At 42.4% G+C, this 16,882-nt stretch overlaps 1 protein-coding gene across 1 annotated transcript in view; it reads right to left on the bottom strand.

The window, feature by feature from the left end:
- LOC124795569 overlaps positions 1-16,882 on the bottom strand; it is a 286,431-nt gene that overhangs the window by 144,106 nt on the left and 125,443 nt on the right. The window contains exon 6 of the mRNA XM_047259641.1: positions 9,683-9,980. Coding sequence (XP_047115597.1) covers positions 9,683-9,980 — 298 coding nt within the window. The remainder of the gene's footprint in view (positions 1-9,682; positions 9,981-16,882) is intronic.

The following is a 16,882-nucleotide window of genomic DNA, read 5'->3' as shown; positions in this document are numbered from 1 at the left end:
ATAGGACCGTTGCTATTCACAATATACATAAATGACCTTGTGGATGACATCGGAAGTTCACTGAGGCTTTTTGCGGATGATGCTGTGGTGTATCGAGAGGTTGTAGCAATGGAAAATTGTACTGAAATGCAGGAGGATCTGCAGCGAATTGACGCATGGTGCAGGGAATGGCAATTGAATCTCAATGTAGACAAGTGTAATGTGCTGCAAATACACAGAAAGATAGATCCTTTATCATTTAGCTACAAAACAGCAGGTCAGCAACTGGAAGCAGTCAATACCATAAATTACCTGGGAGTACGCATTAGGAGTGATTTAAAATGTAATGATCATATAATGTTGATCGTCTGTAAAGCAGATGCCAGACTAAGATTCATTGTAAGAATCCTAAGGAAATGCAATCCGAAAACAAAGGAAGTAGGTTACAGTACGCTTGTTCGCCCACTGCTTGAATACTGCTCAGCAGTGTGGGATCCGTACCAGATAGGGTTGATAGAAGAGATAGAGAAGATCCAACGGAGAGCAGCGCGCTTCGTTACATGATCATTTAGTAATAGCGAAAGCGTTACGGAGATGATAGATAAACTCCAGTGGAAGACTCTGCAGGAGAGACGCTCAGTAGCTCGGTACGGGCTTTTGTCAAAGTTTCGAGAACATACCTTCACCGAAGAGTCAAGCAGTATATTGCTCCCTCCTACGTATATCTCGCGAAGAGACCATGAGGATAAAATCAGAGAGATTAGAGCCCACACAGAGGCATACCGACAATCCTTCTTTCCACGAACAATACTAGACTGGAATAGAAGGGAGAACCGATAGAGGTACTCAAGGTACCCTCCGCCACACACCGTCAGGTGGCTTGCGGAGTATGGATGTAGATGTAGAAATATACCGCATTCTCAAAAGTACTTCTACTATTGTACTCATCATTTAAAATCGCTAAGATAGTACCTGCAGATTTTATTTAATTGCAGTCTTTCATTTATAAATTTCTATCTTACATTCAACATTTGCAATTGTCGCGTGATAGGAACCTTCGACCATTTGGTTCATGTGTATATTCATATTGTATAGTGTAGACTCGGCAGTGTTTGGCTTGTAATGCGGCAACTGTGTGTCCCACCCCGTAGACAACGAAACCAGCCAAAACTTTTGATATTTCAACTCCGAGTCTGAGGGTATGTAGCTGAGGATCACATTTTTATAAGAAAGCCCGCGGACTTCAAACAACTTTTACTGTGAAATTTGCTTATTCTCATTCACTCTTTTTCTGCTGTTGTGGGGTCGCCACCTTGATCTTTACGACTGAGGCAAGTTGCAGTTCTCTCGGGGAGGCGTCTTGTTTATCTCCAGTCTGCAGTGTCCACCTGTGGCGCTGATTGGCTGCTCCTCTTCTCAGTGGCTGCTTCCATAGTACCCACTCGCTGATTGGTTACTGTTATACTGTGCCCATGAAACCCATGAGTTGATTAGCTGTTGCACCACTGCACTGTAAACCGCTGCTGAGTTCCCTGTTCAAAGTTCGCGAGTTCTATTTTATTGTGGCTACGTGCAATATCCCTCACACAGGCTACCAAATGCGGCTTTTTGCTTGCTTTGTTTCTTCGTTGATTGTCCTCGGTGTCGACGTACTGCATTGCTACACTGGATGAAAAATGGGCTGTGGATGTTCAGCACTGACTACTTTAAATGACCTAGCCAACAGGTGCACATTTGCGTTTGGCAGTACTTTACTTTGACTGTTCACAACCCTCCCAATAATACACAGTTATATGGCCAGTGCACTATTGTTTAACTTTCCATAAGCCTCATCATTAGGTTGCACGCGAACATCCACATACTGCTACAATAGTTTCCTGTTGAACATTTACGAGCAGTAAAAGCTTAACCACATAGTTCACATTTCTTGAAGAATAAAATTCGGAGCATTGCTCAAAAGAAAGTGGTTACAATAACGTGTGGGGCTCATAGTCGCACATCTTGTAGGCATGTGTTTAAAAGGTTAAGAATTCTTACAACAGCCTGATAGTACATTTTGTTCTCATTAACATGGACCATTTAAAAAACGCCAGTGACGTTCGTGTTTATAATACCAGAATAAGGGAAGATTTACACCATCCTCTGCTTAACCTCTCTTTGGCACAGAATGGTGTGACGAAGCAAGCTGGGATGTTTTTACTTACGCTCTTGTTTTGCCATCTGCATCCTTAAAATTCATTTTTTCACTTTTAACTAATTACCATTAACTTACGTGAGTATAATCTGCATTTTTCATAAAAGAGAAAGGTTAGCCCCCAGTTTTAAAGAATATAAACCAGATCTAATTTTGTAGTATCTTTTGTTATAGGCTGAAATCACCAATTGTTTCGTAACTTAAATTCTACTGTTGACTTACAAACAAAAATAAATTCTGTACTAATTATAAACATTTGGAGGAACAACTAATGGTTTTCTCAAAAGGATCTATTTGGATCTATTCGAAAACATGTTAACAAAGCCAGTACTTAATTAATTCCAAAGTAATTAACAGCTTTGTCAAAAGTATTGTTTGTGTAATGGTATTTGTTAATGTCATGATTTAAACAAATTATTCGACTTAACCCCTGTAGTAGAAGAAACTGTTAAAAAGAACCAGTTTTTCGATGTCTCCAGTTAATTTAATGAGGTAAGTTATCATTGTAATTTCTGTGAATTTAACTAACAATGTGTAGTTTCAATACCTATTATTGCGAGGATATATAAGAACTGAGACAGTCAGTCCGCAGTAGAGTTTCAGACGAGGATCCTGTATTGGTTAGATCAACAACAATACATCTGTCAAATAAGTGTAACAAAATTAGGCCAAGTGTTAAAACAATGACAGTGTCAGTTCCATATGTACCTTTTTATTCTTCAAGAAATGTGAACTATGTGGTTAAGCTTTTACTGCTCGTAAATGTTAACAGGAAACTATTGTAGCAGTATGTGGATGTTCGCGTGCAACCTAATGATGATGCTTATGGAAAGTTAAACAGTAGTGCACTGGCCATATAACTGTGTATTATTGGGAGGGTTGTGAACAGTGAAAGTAAAGTACTGCGAAACGCAAATGTGCACGTGTTGGCTAGATCATTTAAAGTAGTCAGTGCTGAATTTCCACAGCCCATTTTTCGACCAGTATAGCAATGCAGTACGTCGACACCGAGGACAATCAACGACGAAACAAAGCAGGCAAAAAGCAGCATTTGGTAGCCTGTGTGAGGGATATTGTACGCAGCCACAATAAAATAGAACTCGCGAACTTTGAACAGGGAACTCAGCAGCGGTTTACAGTGCAGTGGTGCAATAGCATGGGTTTCATGGCCACAGTATAACAGTAACCAATCAGCGAGTGGGTACTATGGAAGCAGCCACTGAGTATAGGAGCAGCCAATCAGCACACAGGTGGACACGGCAGACTGGAGATAAATAAGACGCCTCGCCGAGATAATTGCAACTTGCCGCAGTCACAAAGATCAAGGTGGCAACCCCACAACAGCAGAAAAAGAGTGAATGAGAATAAGGTAATTTCACAGTAAAAGTTGTTTAAAGTCCGCAGGCTTTCTTATAAAAATGTGATCCTCAACTACATACCCTCAGACTCGGAGTTGAAATATCAAAAGTTTTGGCTGGTTTCATTGTCTATGGGCTGGGATACGTAGTTGCCGTATTACAAGCCAAATACTGCTAAGTGTACAGTATACAATATGAATATACACATGAACCAAATGGTCGAAGGTTCCTATCACTCGGCAGTTACGAATCTTAAATGTAACAAAAATTTTTAAATGAGAGATTCCAATTACATAAAATCTGCAGGTACTATTATTAACGACTTTAAATGATAAGTACGATAGCAGAAGTACCTTTAAGAACGCCGTTTATTACTGGATAACACTTTTTGGTGTCGATGGTCCAGCAATTAAATGAAATATAAGTTGAATAACAGGGAAACAATAGATTCCTACTTCACGTAATTAGTTATGAACAACAATATAGCTCGAGAGATATTCACTTCTAAAAGTATACTACGTATTCACTGCAGAAGCCTTGGAAATCTCACGAGTGCACACGTTGGCACTACGAAATATTTCTATCTCCCGCGACCACGTGCAAACTGCTCAACACTCTCCAAGTCTTTCGCGCGACCGTCCGTCGCGCCTTCCCGTCCAGCACTCCCCCGTGTCCTGTCCCACCCGAAGCTCCTCCCCCACTTCCATACAGTCTCCCCATTGACTACGGTATTCGCCTACCATAGTAGCGAGTGCTGTGATTGGCTAGAGCGCTCCCGCCATGTCTGCAAGCCAACACACACTCACGATCACGTTGAAACACATACGAAATACTGGATTTACATTTAAACAACTTGAAACTAAATAACTATTCCTACGGCTGGAACATAAACACGCTCTAACACACATTCTTAAATACACAAAAAGATTAAATAAACATATATCAAAGGTATAGAAACAAAAGTGAGCCAGTAGCCTAATAGCCTAATGCGTCTGTGCTTTCTAAAACACAGTAAATATTTGACAAATTTCTTCATGAATAGAATATCTCGGATATAAAGAAAGACATAGATGAATAAATATATTTATAAGAATGCTGCTACCGTTTTTTCATGTAGCTGTAGACTACTTATGGCCTGACGTGATCAATAGTAATCGGCCACTTTTATCTCCAATAACTCATGTACTATTCAAGTTACAAGCCTGTAATTCATACCAATTTAGGTTTACACTAATAGTAGCTTTCTAAAGACACATCGATCGCCAAAATCGGATGAACCGTTTAGATTTTGGAAATTCGTTGCTGGGTGTTACTTGTGTAATTTACAGTCAGATACTAAACTGTAAATTAATAAAGATACTGAAAATCTGAATCGCCATGCAAATAATGGTAATGTACATGTTTCTTTTTAAGGTATCATGATTCCTCTAGCTATTATTAATTTCTACATGTACTGTGATATGGCTACCATTATGGTTTCATAAAGTCCGACATCTTTGGCACTCCACTCATACAAATCTCCTTCACCGACACAAAGCACAGTCTCAACACAGCGTCAACATGGACTTCCCAGCCACAAGGTCGGCCTTGACCACGCGCTGGTCTACCCCTCTTGCTCCGGCTAATGCTCGGCACCACGCGGTTGCTGATGAGCCCCGGCTTGCCTAGCGACCTGTGAGGTCACGCCAACTCCGAACTTGGAACATTTTCAGGGCACCACAACTCCCCCGTTACCTCACAAGTGATACATAAAGACTGACTTTAATGAACAAGACAGGGTGGCTGAGAACGAAGCTGTAGAGGTGAAGTTGTTAAATGAACAGAAGGATGTAAGTGGGACTGGTGCTGTAGATGATAGTGATTATAAATCAAACATGAATGTAACTTTGAATGATGGGACGAAAGTCCTATTGCAGATGGAATGATGAAAGCATTGTATACATTGTATGGTGATGTGAGGGAAATGGACGAAAACAGTACTGAAGTGGACGAAATCATTAAGCTTAAGAGGGAGGAACCTAGTAGTGAAAGTCAGCAAGAACAAAAGTTTATGGCAGCCGCAAATTTGGAAGCAATGTTAAGGCAAATTATGGGTAGTTCGAGTTGTCTGCTTAGTATGTGTAGGAACGAAAACATCAGTAGGGTGGAAAATATTGTGAAAGAAGACATTAATAGAGTGGGAAAGAAATCTGATAGCATTAGAACTGACATGGTTAGCTTAAAGGATGAACTGAAGAAAGAAATTAAAAAAGAGATTCAGGTCCTCAGCTCTAATCTTTCAGAATTAAATAACAACGTTAAGGCAGTAGCTAAAGATTGTGATGAAAAGGTAAAGAAAGTAGTATATAACACTAATGAGAAATTAACATTAATGAGTAGTAAATGTGTAGAAGAGAGAAAGAAGCTTTGTGATGACTATAGTAGGAGGGAGGAGGCTTCTGAAAAACAATGTAAAGATGAAGTCAAAGCTGCAAGGGAATTTTGTGCTGAAAACAAGGTTAAACTTGAAAACCAAATCGATCAGATTAAAAATGATTTTGAAACGGAGGTAGAAACCAAGTGTGCAGTAATGGTAGAGGAAAAACTGGTAAAAATGTAGATTCCAAATTGGCTTAAATGGAGAAAATATGGAAGAGGTACAAAATTTAAAGCATAAAGTATGTAGTGTCCCAAACAGTCCTTCATTTGTTAGTTGTAAGAAATTTAATAATTTTGAACTATATGGGGTAGTGCATCCACTGGATTTTAATAGGTGTGGGTATAGGGTACAACACACACAGTTGCTGTATTTCCACCGAGTTAGAGTTTTAATATGTCACAATGATTGACTGGAGATATGGGGGAAAGGGACTTCTAATTTCCCAGTAACACAGTTTTGCTATTTCCACCGTCTTGGAGTTTTCCACACTCTCATTGGCTACAGATAGGGAGTACTGTATTATCTGATTGGTTGGAAATAGGTAATAGAGTTTTTTAATTTTCTATTTATAGAGTTGGACTATTTGAACCATCTTGGATTTTAAGTGCTGTGCTATGATTGGCTGGAGATAAGGAGGGGGCATGACCTCCACTCCATAAGGATGATGATGTTGTTAATATCATCATCAGCTCAAGGTCCTCAATGACATCGTGTGGAATCTTGAACAAAATGGCAGTGACAAAGTTTAAAGAAAGGTAGTGTGTCTGGCAGTATTCTAGATGGATCAGAGTCGCTATACTTATACTGCTTACAGGGTTGTACCTTTTATCTTGATGGCCACATACAACTTTTGGTCCTGATTCAAAATCAAACAAATGTATGAAAAAACGATATTTAGGTAACAAGGGGACATTAACCAGGATGTTCACCTTCCTTGTAACTTACTGCCTTTAAGAGATGAACACCAGTAAGTCCTTTCTAGAAAGGACCCTGCATTTTTATATATCTTCTAATCCACTTCCTCTCCTCAAGATCTACTCTTGAAGGTTTCACAGTGTACAATTTGTAATACAATAAACACCACTAGTGCCAGGGACAGAGCTCTGGGACTCGAGCCGTGACCACCACCGTTCAACACCTCAGCCAGTCCAGAAACTCAGCAGAAGCGATCACTTTTATGTAATCAGGCTTCTATATACCAAGGGCCCGGGACGTCAGGAAGCTTCTGCAGTACAACACACTTCTGCGTGACAACAAGCAGACGTCGGCCACTGCAAAAGATCTGCAACAGGTTCAGTATGGTGTGTGGAATCCTCGTAGAAGTGAATGCTTCTGTTGAATTGTTGCACTGGCTGGAGTGTCGAATGGTGGTCGTGAAGGCTCGAGTTCCAGTACTGTGTCCCTGGCACTGGGGGTGTACATTCTACAAGCAAATGTACACCGTGAAACGTTTCTGAATGGGTCGTGAGGAGAGGAAGTGTAGTATCGAATAACAAACGTAGGTTGCTATTTAAAAGATGTACTGTTGTTCATATCTTCGTAACGAACAGAGTTATAAGAAAGGCTGTCTGGCTGTCGTGATGATTAATGTCCCACTGCTAATTAAGCAACATTTGCATGATACATTCTTCATTTTGCTTAAGGACAAAGAGATACTTGGAATGGCAGAATAGATATATGCACTACATACTGCATCAAAAAACAGACGGATTTTTGAGTACAAAGTGAAACGTCAGAAATGGATGACATGTACGATAGTGTGTGACAATTTAGAACGAAAAACTTTTGTGAAAACTTGTATGATGCGCTAGGTCTCACTCACGCTCAAAGGAAAAACCGAAACACGGGTAAAACGTATAAATAACTAGAGAAATACGCAAACTCGCAACCACTTTTCCCGTGACACCATCTACGCTTGTTTGTCAGAGACAAATGCTATAAATATAGTGAGAGTGATTTCAGGTGTGCCGCAGGGGGGTGTCGTAGGACCGTTGCTGTTCACATTATACATAAATGACCTTATGGGTAACACCGGAAGTTCACTGAGGCTTTTTTCGGATGAGAGGTTGTAACAATGGAAAATTGTACTGAAATGCAGGAGGATCTGCAACCAATTGACGCGTGGTGCTGGGAATGGCAATTGAATCTCAATATAGACAAGTGTAATGTGCTACGAACACATAGAAAGAAAGATCCCTTATCATTTAGCTGCAATATAGCAGGTCAGCAACTGGAAGCAGTTAATTCCGTAAATTATCTAGGAGTAGGCATTAGGAGTGATTTAAAATGGAATGACGATAATAAAGTTGACCGTCGGTAAAGCAGATGCCAGACTGAGGTTCATTGGAAGAATCCTAAGGAAATGCAATCCGAAAACAAAGGAAGTAGGTTACAGTACGCTTGTTCGCCCATTGCTTGAATGCTGCTCAGCGGTGTGGGATCCGTACCAGATAGGGTTGATAGAAGATATAGAGAAGATCCAACGGAGAGCAGCGCGCTTCGTTACAGGATCATTTAGTAATCGCGAAAGCGTTACGGAGATGACAGATAAACTTCAGTGGAAGACTCTGCAAGAGAGACGCTGAGTAGCTCGGTACGGGCTTTTGTTGAAGTTTCGAGAACATACCTTCACCGAGGAGTCTAGCAGTACATTGCTCCCTCTTACGTACAGGGTGTTATAAAAAGGTACGGCCAAACTTTCAGGAAACATTCCTCACACACAAAGAAAGAAAATATGTTATGTGGACATGTGTCCGGAAACGCTTACTTTCCATGTTAGAGCTCATTTTATTACTTCTCTTCAAATCACATTAATCATGGAATGAAAACACGCAGCAACAGAACGTACCAGCGTGACTTCAAACACTTTGTTACAGGAAATGTTCAAAATGTCCTCCGTTAGCGAGGATACATGCATCCACCCTCCGTCGCATGGAATCCCTGATGCGCTGATGCAGCCCTGGAGAATGGCGTATTGTATCACAGCCGTCCACAATACGAGCACGAAGAGTCTCTACATTTGGCACCGGGGTTGCGTAGACAAGAGCTTTCAAATGCCCCCATAAATTAAAGTCAAGAGGGTTGAGGTCAGGAGAGCGTGGAGACCATGGAATTGGTCCTCCTCTACCAATCCATCGGTCACCGAATCTTTTGTTGAGAAGCGTACGAACACTTCGACTGAAATGTGCAGGAGCTGATGTGCTTGATGCTAGTACTGTAGAGCAATGAGTCGCATGTCAACACAAGCACCGAAGTCAACATTACCTTCCTTAAATTGGGCCATTTGGTGGTGAATCGAGGAAGTACAGTACATACTGACGAAACTAAAATGAGCTCTAACATGGAAATTAAGCGTTTCCGGACACATGTCCACATAACATCTTTTCTTTATTTGTGTGTGAGGAATGTTTCCTGAAAGTTTGGCCGTACCTTTTTGTAACACCCTGTATATCTCAAGAAGAGACCACGAGGATAAAAATCAAAGAAATTAGAGCCCACACAGAGGCATACCGACAATCTTTCTTTCCACGAACAATACGAGACTGGAATTGAAGGGAGAATCGATAGAGGTACTCAAAGTACCCTCCGCCACACACCGCCAGGTGGCTTGCGGAGTATGGATGTAGATGTAGATGTAGAAATATGGTTTATCTCGTTCAAAATAAAAACCAACAACGAGGGGTACATCCGAAGCATGTTTTTCTGGCGAGGCGCTGGCCGCAGCGTAGCTACCTGGCGCTGTGGAGAAGACTCGGCTGAAGGGGTCGGTCGCTTCTGGCGTGAACGTGAGGCCGAGCGCGCGCACGGCGCCGCTGAGCGGGTCCCCGAGGTCCGCCAGCTGGGCGAGGACGATGTCGGTCCAGAGGGCGCTGTCGGCGGTGAGGTAGGGCGCCGCCTTCTTGGCCGTCCACCACGCCTTGACGCCCGCGAGCAGCGCCGCGCAGGCGCCGTCCGTGGACTCCCCGGGACCCGTGCCCAAGGCCGCCATCAGCTCGTCCTTTATCAGCTGCTGCAGCTTCTCCAGGCTCGCCTGCGAACGAGAAAAAGACAACTATGCTTACATTCTGTGAAAAGAAAAATGGCTCTGAGCACTATGGGACTTAACATCTGCGGTCATCAGTCCCCTAGAACTTAGAACTACTTAAACCTAACTAACCTAAGGACAGCACACACATCCATGCCCGAGGCAGGATTCGAACCTGCGACCGTAGCGGTCACGCGGTTCCAGACTGTAGCGCCTAGAACCGCACGGCCACACCGGCCGGTTGTGAAAAGAAAAATGCAAAGATCCGAAGTGTCACTACTTTTGTAGCATAGTCTGCAGAAGCCTAAGAGACAACAAAAGGGATACAAAGCCCAAAATCAGTAGGGGAGAGCGAGGCATGTTGAGACAAATTTAACATTTTAATTTTTACATTTTTTGTTTTAATTTTGTTTTAATTGGGAAAATTATGATATTTTACTACAATTAGTTGTGCACTTTTCTATGGTATTGACGCTTTGATTAACCACATATATCTCCCAAAATTAAAATATTTGTTTAATGCTGCAAAGTGTATCAATGTTCCCCACATGGGGGCAAGTTGATACTAGCGAGAGGCAAGTTGATACAAATGTATAAATAATAAGGTAACTGACATTAAGGTAGCAAATAGTCACTCACATTTATTAAGCAGAATATAGTACAAAGGTAACGTAAGACATATTATTAACTTATTTTAAACACACAGATCATCAGATTGTGTCCATAACCTACTCAGAATCACTGACTACGAAGTCAGATGTACAGTGAATACAAGTGTACATCTTACAGTCTTTACTACATTCTATATGGGCCCATTATTTGCAAGAAATGCACTGTATCCAGTCCTGACCTGGCTTGGATTCGGAGAATGGCTCCAAACATATGAGACACAAGGCGTCGTCCTCTTCCTCAGACTCTGATGCAAGCTTCATTTTATTCTTTGGGACGCATTTCTTTTTCTTCACCTTGTTCTTCTCCTTGGTCTGACTCTCTACCATTTTAAAAAGCCTTTTTTGGCGTTTTCTGACTTGGCTACCATTTTAGTTTCCTTTTCTTTGGCCTCCTCTTCCAGTATCTCCTTTACTGGTGTGCTAGTAAGGATAGCGGATTTTAAAGGTTTCGTCCCTTTTTTGATATTTTTCCGCTCTCCAGCGTTAAGGTAGGGACGAATGTCTTGAGGGCTTACAGTGAATACACCTAGAGAAACATCCTTACTTGTAGATGGAACTGCAGTTTCTAACAACCCTACCACAACAAAGGCCAGCATTTAATAATGATTGTGGTGTTGCTCACGCTGCTAAATACTGAATTTTCGGGCAACAACAGTCATATTATGTGGCAAGTGTCATAAGAGCACAGTTAATAAAGTCATTTCATGTAATAATCAAAAAAACTGGGCACTCATCTTTTTTTGTGTTTCCCACGCTGGTCTCGTCGTAAAATCATGGCTCAATCGTTGAAAATCTAGGTGGTGATGATTCCAAGCTCGGATGCAAAGAGGCCTAGGTTTTATCCTGCTATATTCAAAAGTTTTGTAGATGCGCTTCACAAACCATTCTTGGAGATTAAACCTTTCAAAGTTAGCACAATAGTGATGTAAAAAAAAAAAAAGTCAGCACTCCGAATTCAAGTTACACTTCCTTTTAATTGCTTTTATTGCAATATCACGTAACACACAAAACATCACTTCACAATACAAAACATACTTGAAAACATCTTCCTCACATTTTATAAGCCAACTACAATATGCATCTTTCCAACATGACTTCCAACACTTGACTTTCCCAATGTCCGACTCTCTAACAACTCAACAACTAACTAACTATCGCTTACGCGCCCAAAAATCAGAGTTACAAGTACGTCAAAGATCACATAAGAATAATATCATTGCAATATAAACATATCTATGTATCACAAATGAAATCAAATTTGAATGTTGTCTCAGAAATATGTTAAGTAGTTAACAGAAAAACAGTAGAATATTACTAGTATCGAGAGGTTCAGGTGAGGTACCATAATGGTAACGTAATTCAAGTACCATTGCAAGTTGTAGTTTCAGTTCGGTTCACTTTGAACTCTAGACCATCAGCGTTGCTTGTCCCAGCCTGAGAAGACTTGACAGTGCTGTCTTGTGAAGTCATCTCTCTATCCGTGACTGCGCTGGACAAGAAGTCATCATCAGTAAACACTTCTCTGTTGTATGGCGCGATTCCTGTTGCTTGAAATACAGATATAATGAAACTTCCTGGCAGATTAAAACTGTGTGCCCGACCGAGACTCGAACTCGGGACCTTTGCCTTTCGCGAGCAAGTGCTCTACCAACTGAGCTACCGAAGCACGACTCACGCCCGGTACTCACAGCTTTACTTCTGCAAGTACCTCGTCTCCTACCTTCCAAACTTTACAGAAGCTCTCCTGCGGACCTTGCAGAACTAGCACTCCTGAAAGAAAGGATATTGCGGAGACATGGCTTAGCCACAGCCTGGGGGATGTGTCACAGATATAATATTTGTAGCATTTATTGCTCTATGTAGTGCCATCTTTACTATGCCAGGAATGTCGTAGATTTTTACAGTTTTCCATGGATTGATGATCACCCAGTCGTCGACTGAACCGAAGTAAAATTTCTTGAAAGGCCCATAAACTGACCTGTCAAGCGGTTGCAGGCAGTGGGAAGTGTCCGGGGGAAACGACAATATGACGATACAATTTTCTTTGCAGAAGTTGAGCACTTCAATAGATAAATGTGATTCATGGTTATCCAAAACCAACAAGCAGGGATTGTCCTTGGTAGATCTCACGTGGCCGTGAAAATGTTTAATGAACTTCAAAAACGATTCAGATGTGATCCATCCTGATGGATAGAAAGTTCCAATACACCCTGGTGGTCCGTTAATTATGAAGTGATCCTTGAAGAACACTATTGGAAATATGAACATCGGAGGAACTGAGTTGCCGACGGTACTGACAGCCAATACCATAGTGACATCTGCCCCCTTTCCGCTGACGTAGCTTTCCCTACTTGGCGTACTCCTTTCTGAGCAGCGATTTTGTTTGGTCTCTGAACTGTTTGCATACCGGTCTCGTCGACATTCCAAATATCCTTAGGTTCAAATTGGTATTTATCTAAAGTACTCTTCAAATTGTCAAAAAATAGGTCAACATTGGCTTTATTAAAACTGGTAGCACGACTAAGGCTCGTAGCCTCTGGCTCCCTGATTAATAGTCGAGGGTGTCTTTTCATAAATAAGCTAAACCAGTCGTTTGTAGCCATTTTATGGTTAATCCATGAATCAGGCAATGTAATGATATCCCTATTAGCCACAGCAAGTTCGTAAGCTAAAACTTCGATGTTTTGTGGTGTAAGTCCATAGTAGATTTTATAAGAGTGTATTATATACTCTTCGAGTTGAGATTCTAATTGGGCTGGAAAAATTTGCCTTGGTTTGGCATACCCCATTGTAACCGTTTGACCTTGCGATTCATCTTTTTTTTCTTATAAATCTAAACAATGTCATTTTGTCGATCTCGAAGGCTACAACTGCTTCCCGTAAAGACATGGTTTTGGTCTTGACGGCTTCATAGGCTTTTTCAAAGCTCTCATTCGGTACTTTCCCTCGATCTGTCTTCCTGGTATAATTCTGCACCACGTTTCTGTAAGAAAAGACAAAACTCTAATTTTTACAATATTTGGGTACGTTGATACACTGTATCAATTTGCCCCAGCTACGCGTATCAACTTGCCCCATTGAATAAGTGTCTCTTAAGTCAAACTTAAGTCTCTAAAATATAAAGTCTAGAAAGATGAAACTATCATGAAATTCTTACCAACAAACAGGCGTTTAACTCTGCCAACGGCGAACTTCCTGAAGAATATCCTCTTGCTGGTACGCCAACTCAAACACACTAGCCAACAATTACTTTCTACTCATGAAAACACAATGTCAACAATAAAAACGCGTAGAGTACTCTGTTGACAGCTGGACGCCGTGTGGCGCTGCGTCGCGGTAAACAACAGCCTCTACTCACTCATGTCCGCCCTGCGCATGCGCGTGTTACCTCACAGACCCATCCGTATCAACTTGCCCACGTATCAACTTGCCCCACTCTCCCCTAAGGTCATTGTATTGCCAACATTCCTTTATGGATGCGTGCATGTGAATGTCGGACACCAACATAGCAGTACTCACAGGGGAACCTCCCCATCGCGCCCCCCTCAGATTTAGTTATATGTTGGCACAGTGGATAGGCCTTGAAAAACTGAACACAGATCAATCGAGAAAACAGGAAGAAGTTGTGTGGAACTATGAAAAAATAAGCAAAATATACAAACTGAGTAGTCCATGCGCAACATAGGCAACATCAAGGATAACCTGAAGTCAGGAACGCCGTGGTCCTACGGTTACCGTGAGCAACTGCGGCTTGAGAGGTCCTTGGTTCAAATCTTCCCTCGGATGAAAAATTTATTTTCTTTATTTTCGCAAAGTCATGATCTGTCCGTTCTTTCATTGACGTCTCTGTTCACCGTAATAAGTTTAGTGTCTGTTTTTCGACCGCACCGCAAAACTGTGCGATTAGTAGACGAAAGGACGTGCCTCTCCAATTGGAACCGAAAACATTTGATCACAAGGTCATAGGTCAACCGATTCCTCCACAGGAAAACACGTCTGATATATTCTATACGACACTGGTGACGGCATGTGCGTCACATGACAGGAATATGTTGTTGACACACCTAACTTGTGCACTTGAGGAATGGGTAAAAAAGTTCTTCTACTTTGCCCGATTTAGGTTTTCTTGTGGATGTGATAAACACTCCCAAAAAAGTGATGAAAACATAAGAGTTTGTCACATAAACTGCAACAAATGAATGCAACAGTTTCACAGTCGCACAGTTTTCCCTGTGCTCTGTCAAAACATATGTTTTTAACGTTTTCAAATTTGTCCGTGCGTAGACCGTCAAATCCTGCGTATGCCCAAGCAAATCCGAACATGTCCTGGAATTTTGGAGAGCGAAGTTGATTATGTGTGAGTGCCTGAACTTTGATAATCGTCTGAAAATAAAAAAAATTATGCTTTTCACTCGAGGGAAAACTTGAACCAAGGACATGTCGTTCCGCAGCTGCTCACGCTAACACGGGACCACGGCGTTCCTGGGCTCAGATTATCCTTGATGTTGCCTATCTTGCGCATAGACTACTCAGTTTGTATATTTTGCTTATTTTTTTCATATTTCCACACAACTTCTTCCTGTTTTCTCGATTGATCTGTGTTCAGTTTTTCATGGCCTATCCACTATGCGAAGTCATAACTAAATCTGAGGGGGGTGCGATGGGGAGGTTCCCTTGTCAGTTGTACACAATTGTTAAGGCTTTCGTGGCCACTTGTTGACAAACTGCCTGTTGGCTTCCGTCTCGGGTTATTCGGCCGACGTCCGTCTGATGATTTTTCTGACGTTTCGCCAGCACAAGTGGCTGGCATTGTCAAAGTTTCACCCTCCGTTGTTGGTGGTGGACTGGAGACGAGCTCGCGGCCGCAAACTATGGCTGGCTCTGAGCACTACGCGACTTAACTTCTGAAGTCATCAGTCGCCTAGAACTTAGAACTACTTAAACGTAACTAACCTAAGGACAACACACACATCCATGCCCGAGGCAGGATTCGAACCTGCGACCGTAGCGGTCGCTCGGCTCCAGACTGTAGCACCTAGAACCGCACGGCCACTCCGGCCGGCGCCGCAAACTATATGTACCTGGCGTGCAAACGTCCGAGGGCTTTTGCGCCGTCATTTCCAGTGCTGCTCCCTTGCTACCTGCGACAGTCTTTCGCTGCAGCAGAGGAATCCAGGTCCGTTTACCTCGAGGCTTTCCTCTTTCTTGTTGAAGCTGTTCTCGTGTTTCTCGGGACGATAGCGAAGCCGACTGACGAGGCGAGTCCCGGCCCGTCACGCACAGTGGTCAACTTCACTGAACGACAACTGATCGAAGAGGAAGAAGAGTCCGTCCTTCAAAATGGAATTTCGCTATCATCCCGTGACTATACCTATGTAGCACCATACTGGTCGAGCCAGAAAAGTCTGCTGTGGCTGAACACTGTCTTGACACGGGAGACAGCACGAACTACGGAGAGACAAAGATCCTTTCGTCCGCTCCCACGTACTGGGACTCCATCATTAAAGAAGCAGTCGAAATCCGTATAAGCGACGACCTGACCGATAGAGACGCGGGATTTCAACTCGGCAAGGCATGGGACCCAGCACTGGCGGCACTAAGGCAGCGTCGGCCGCTGGCGAACGAATCCGAGTCAACACAGACAGAGAAAGTCCGCACACTTAAACTGGGCGCCAACACACTGCCACCGCGCGCGCTGGGTCGCTATTTGCGGCTGCGCCTTTCCCGCTTCGCGAATGAGAAGCCCGTGGCCCGTCTGTACGACAGAGGGGCGCTGGATGTCGTCGTGCGCTAATGTTCGTCTACGATGACGTTATAGCCTCAATCCTTTGCACTTGCGCTTTTCTAGCGAGTCAGCGTATTACTAGCGAGCCATTGCAGCAACACCTCAGTAATCACCTGAAGATGAGAAGCAGCTGCCTCGTCGAACTGTTGTGCAGCTTCCACAATATTACCCGACGCCGCGCCGATATGGGTTATCGTCCAATGGGAGACAGGGCAGCCAGCCAGTGTACAAAACACCGTAACAATTAAACTAAATGACAATGTTTTGGCTGATAATACAGAAGCTGCAAGTACTTTTAACAGTCACAGTCTAAATTAGCAGCAAAAATTGGAATAAATAGTTCAATTGAAGTGGCGAATGAATGTATTAAAATTGTCGTCTACAAAACTTAAAGCAAGTTTTGAAGTACAGGTAACTCTAACATCTCCAACATCCTCTACTGAAAATAATTA

Source organism: Schistocerca piceifrons, chromosome 4 (assembly GCF_021461385.2).
Source record: "Schistocerca piceifrons isolate TAMUIC-IGC-003096 chromosome 4, iqSchPice1.1, whole genome shotgun sequence".
Lineage (NCBI taxonomy): Eukaryota > Metazoa > Arthropoda > Insecta > Orthoptera > Acrididae > Schistocerca > Schistocerca piceifrons.
Note: the sequence above shows the minus strand (reverse complement) of the source record. Positions and strands in the feature narration are given on the sequence as shown.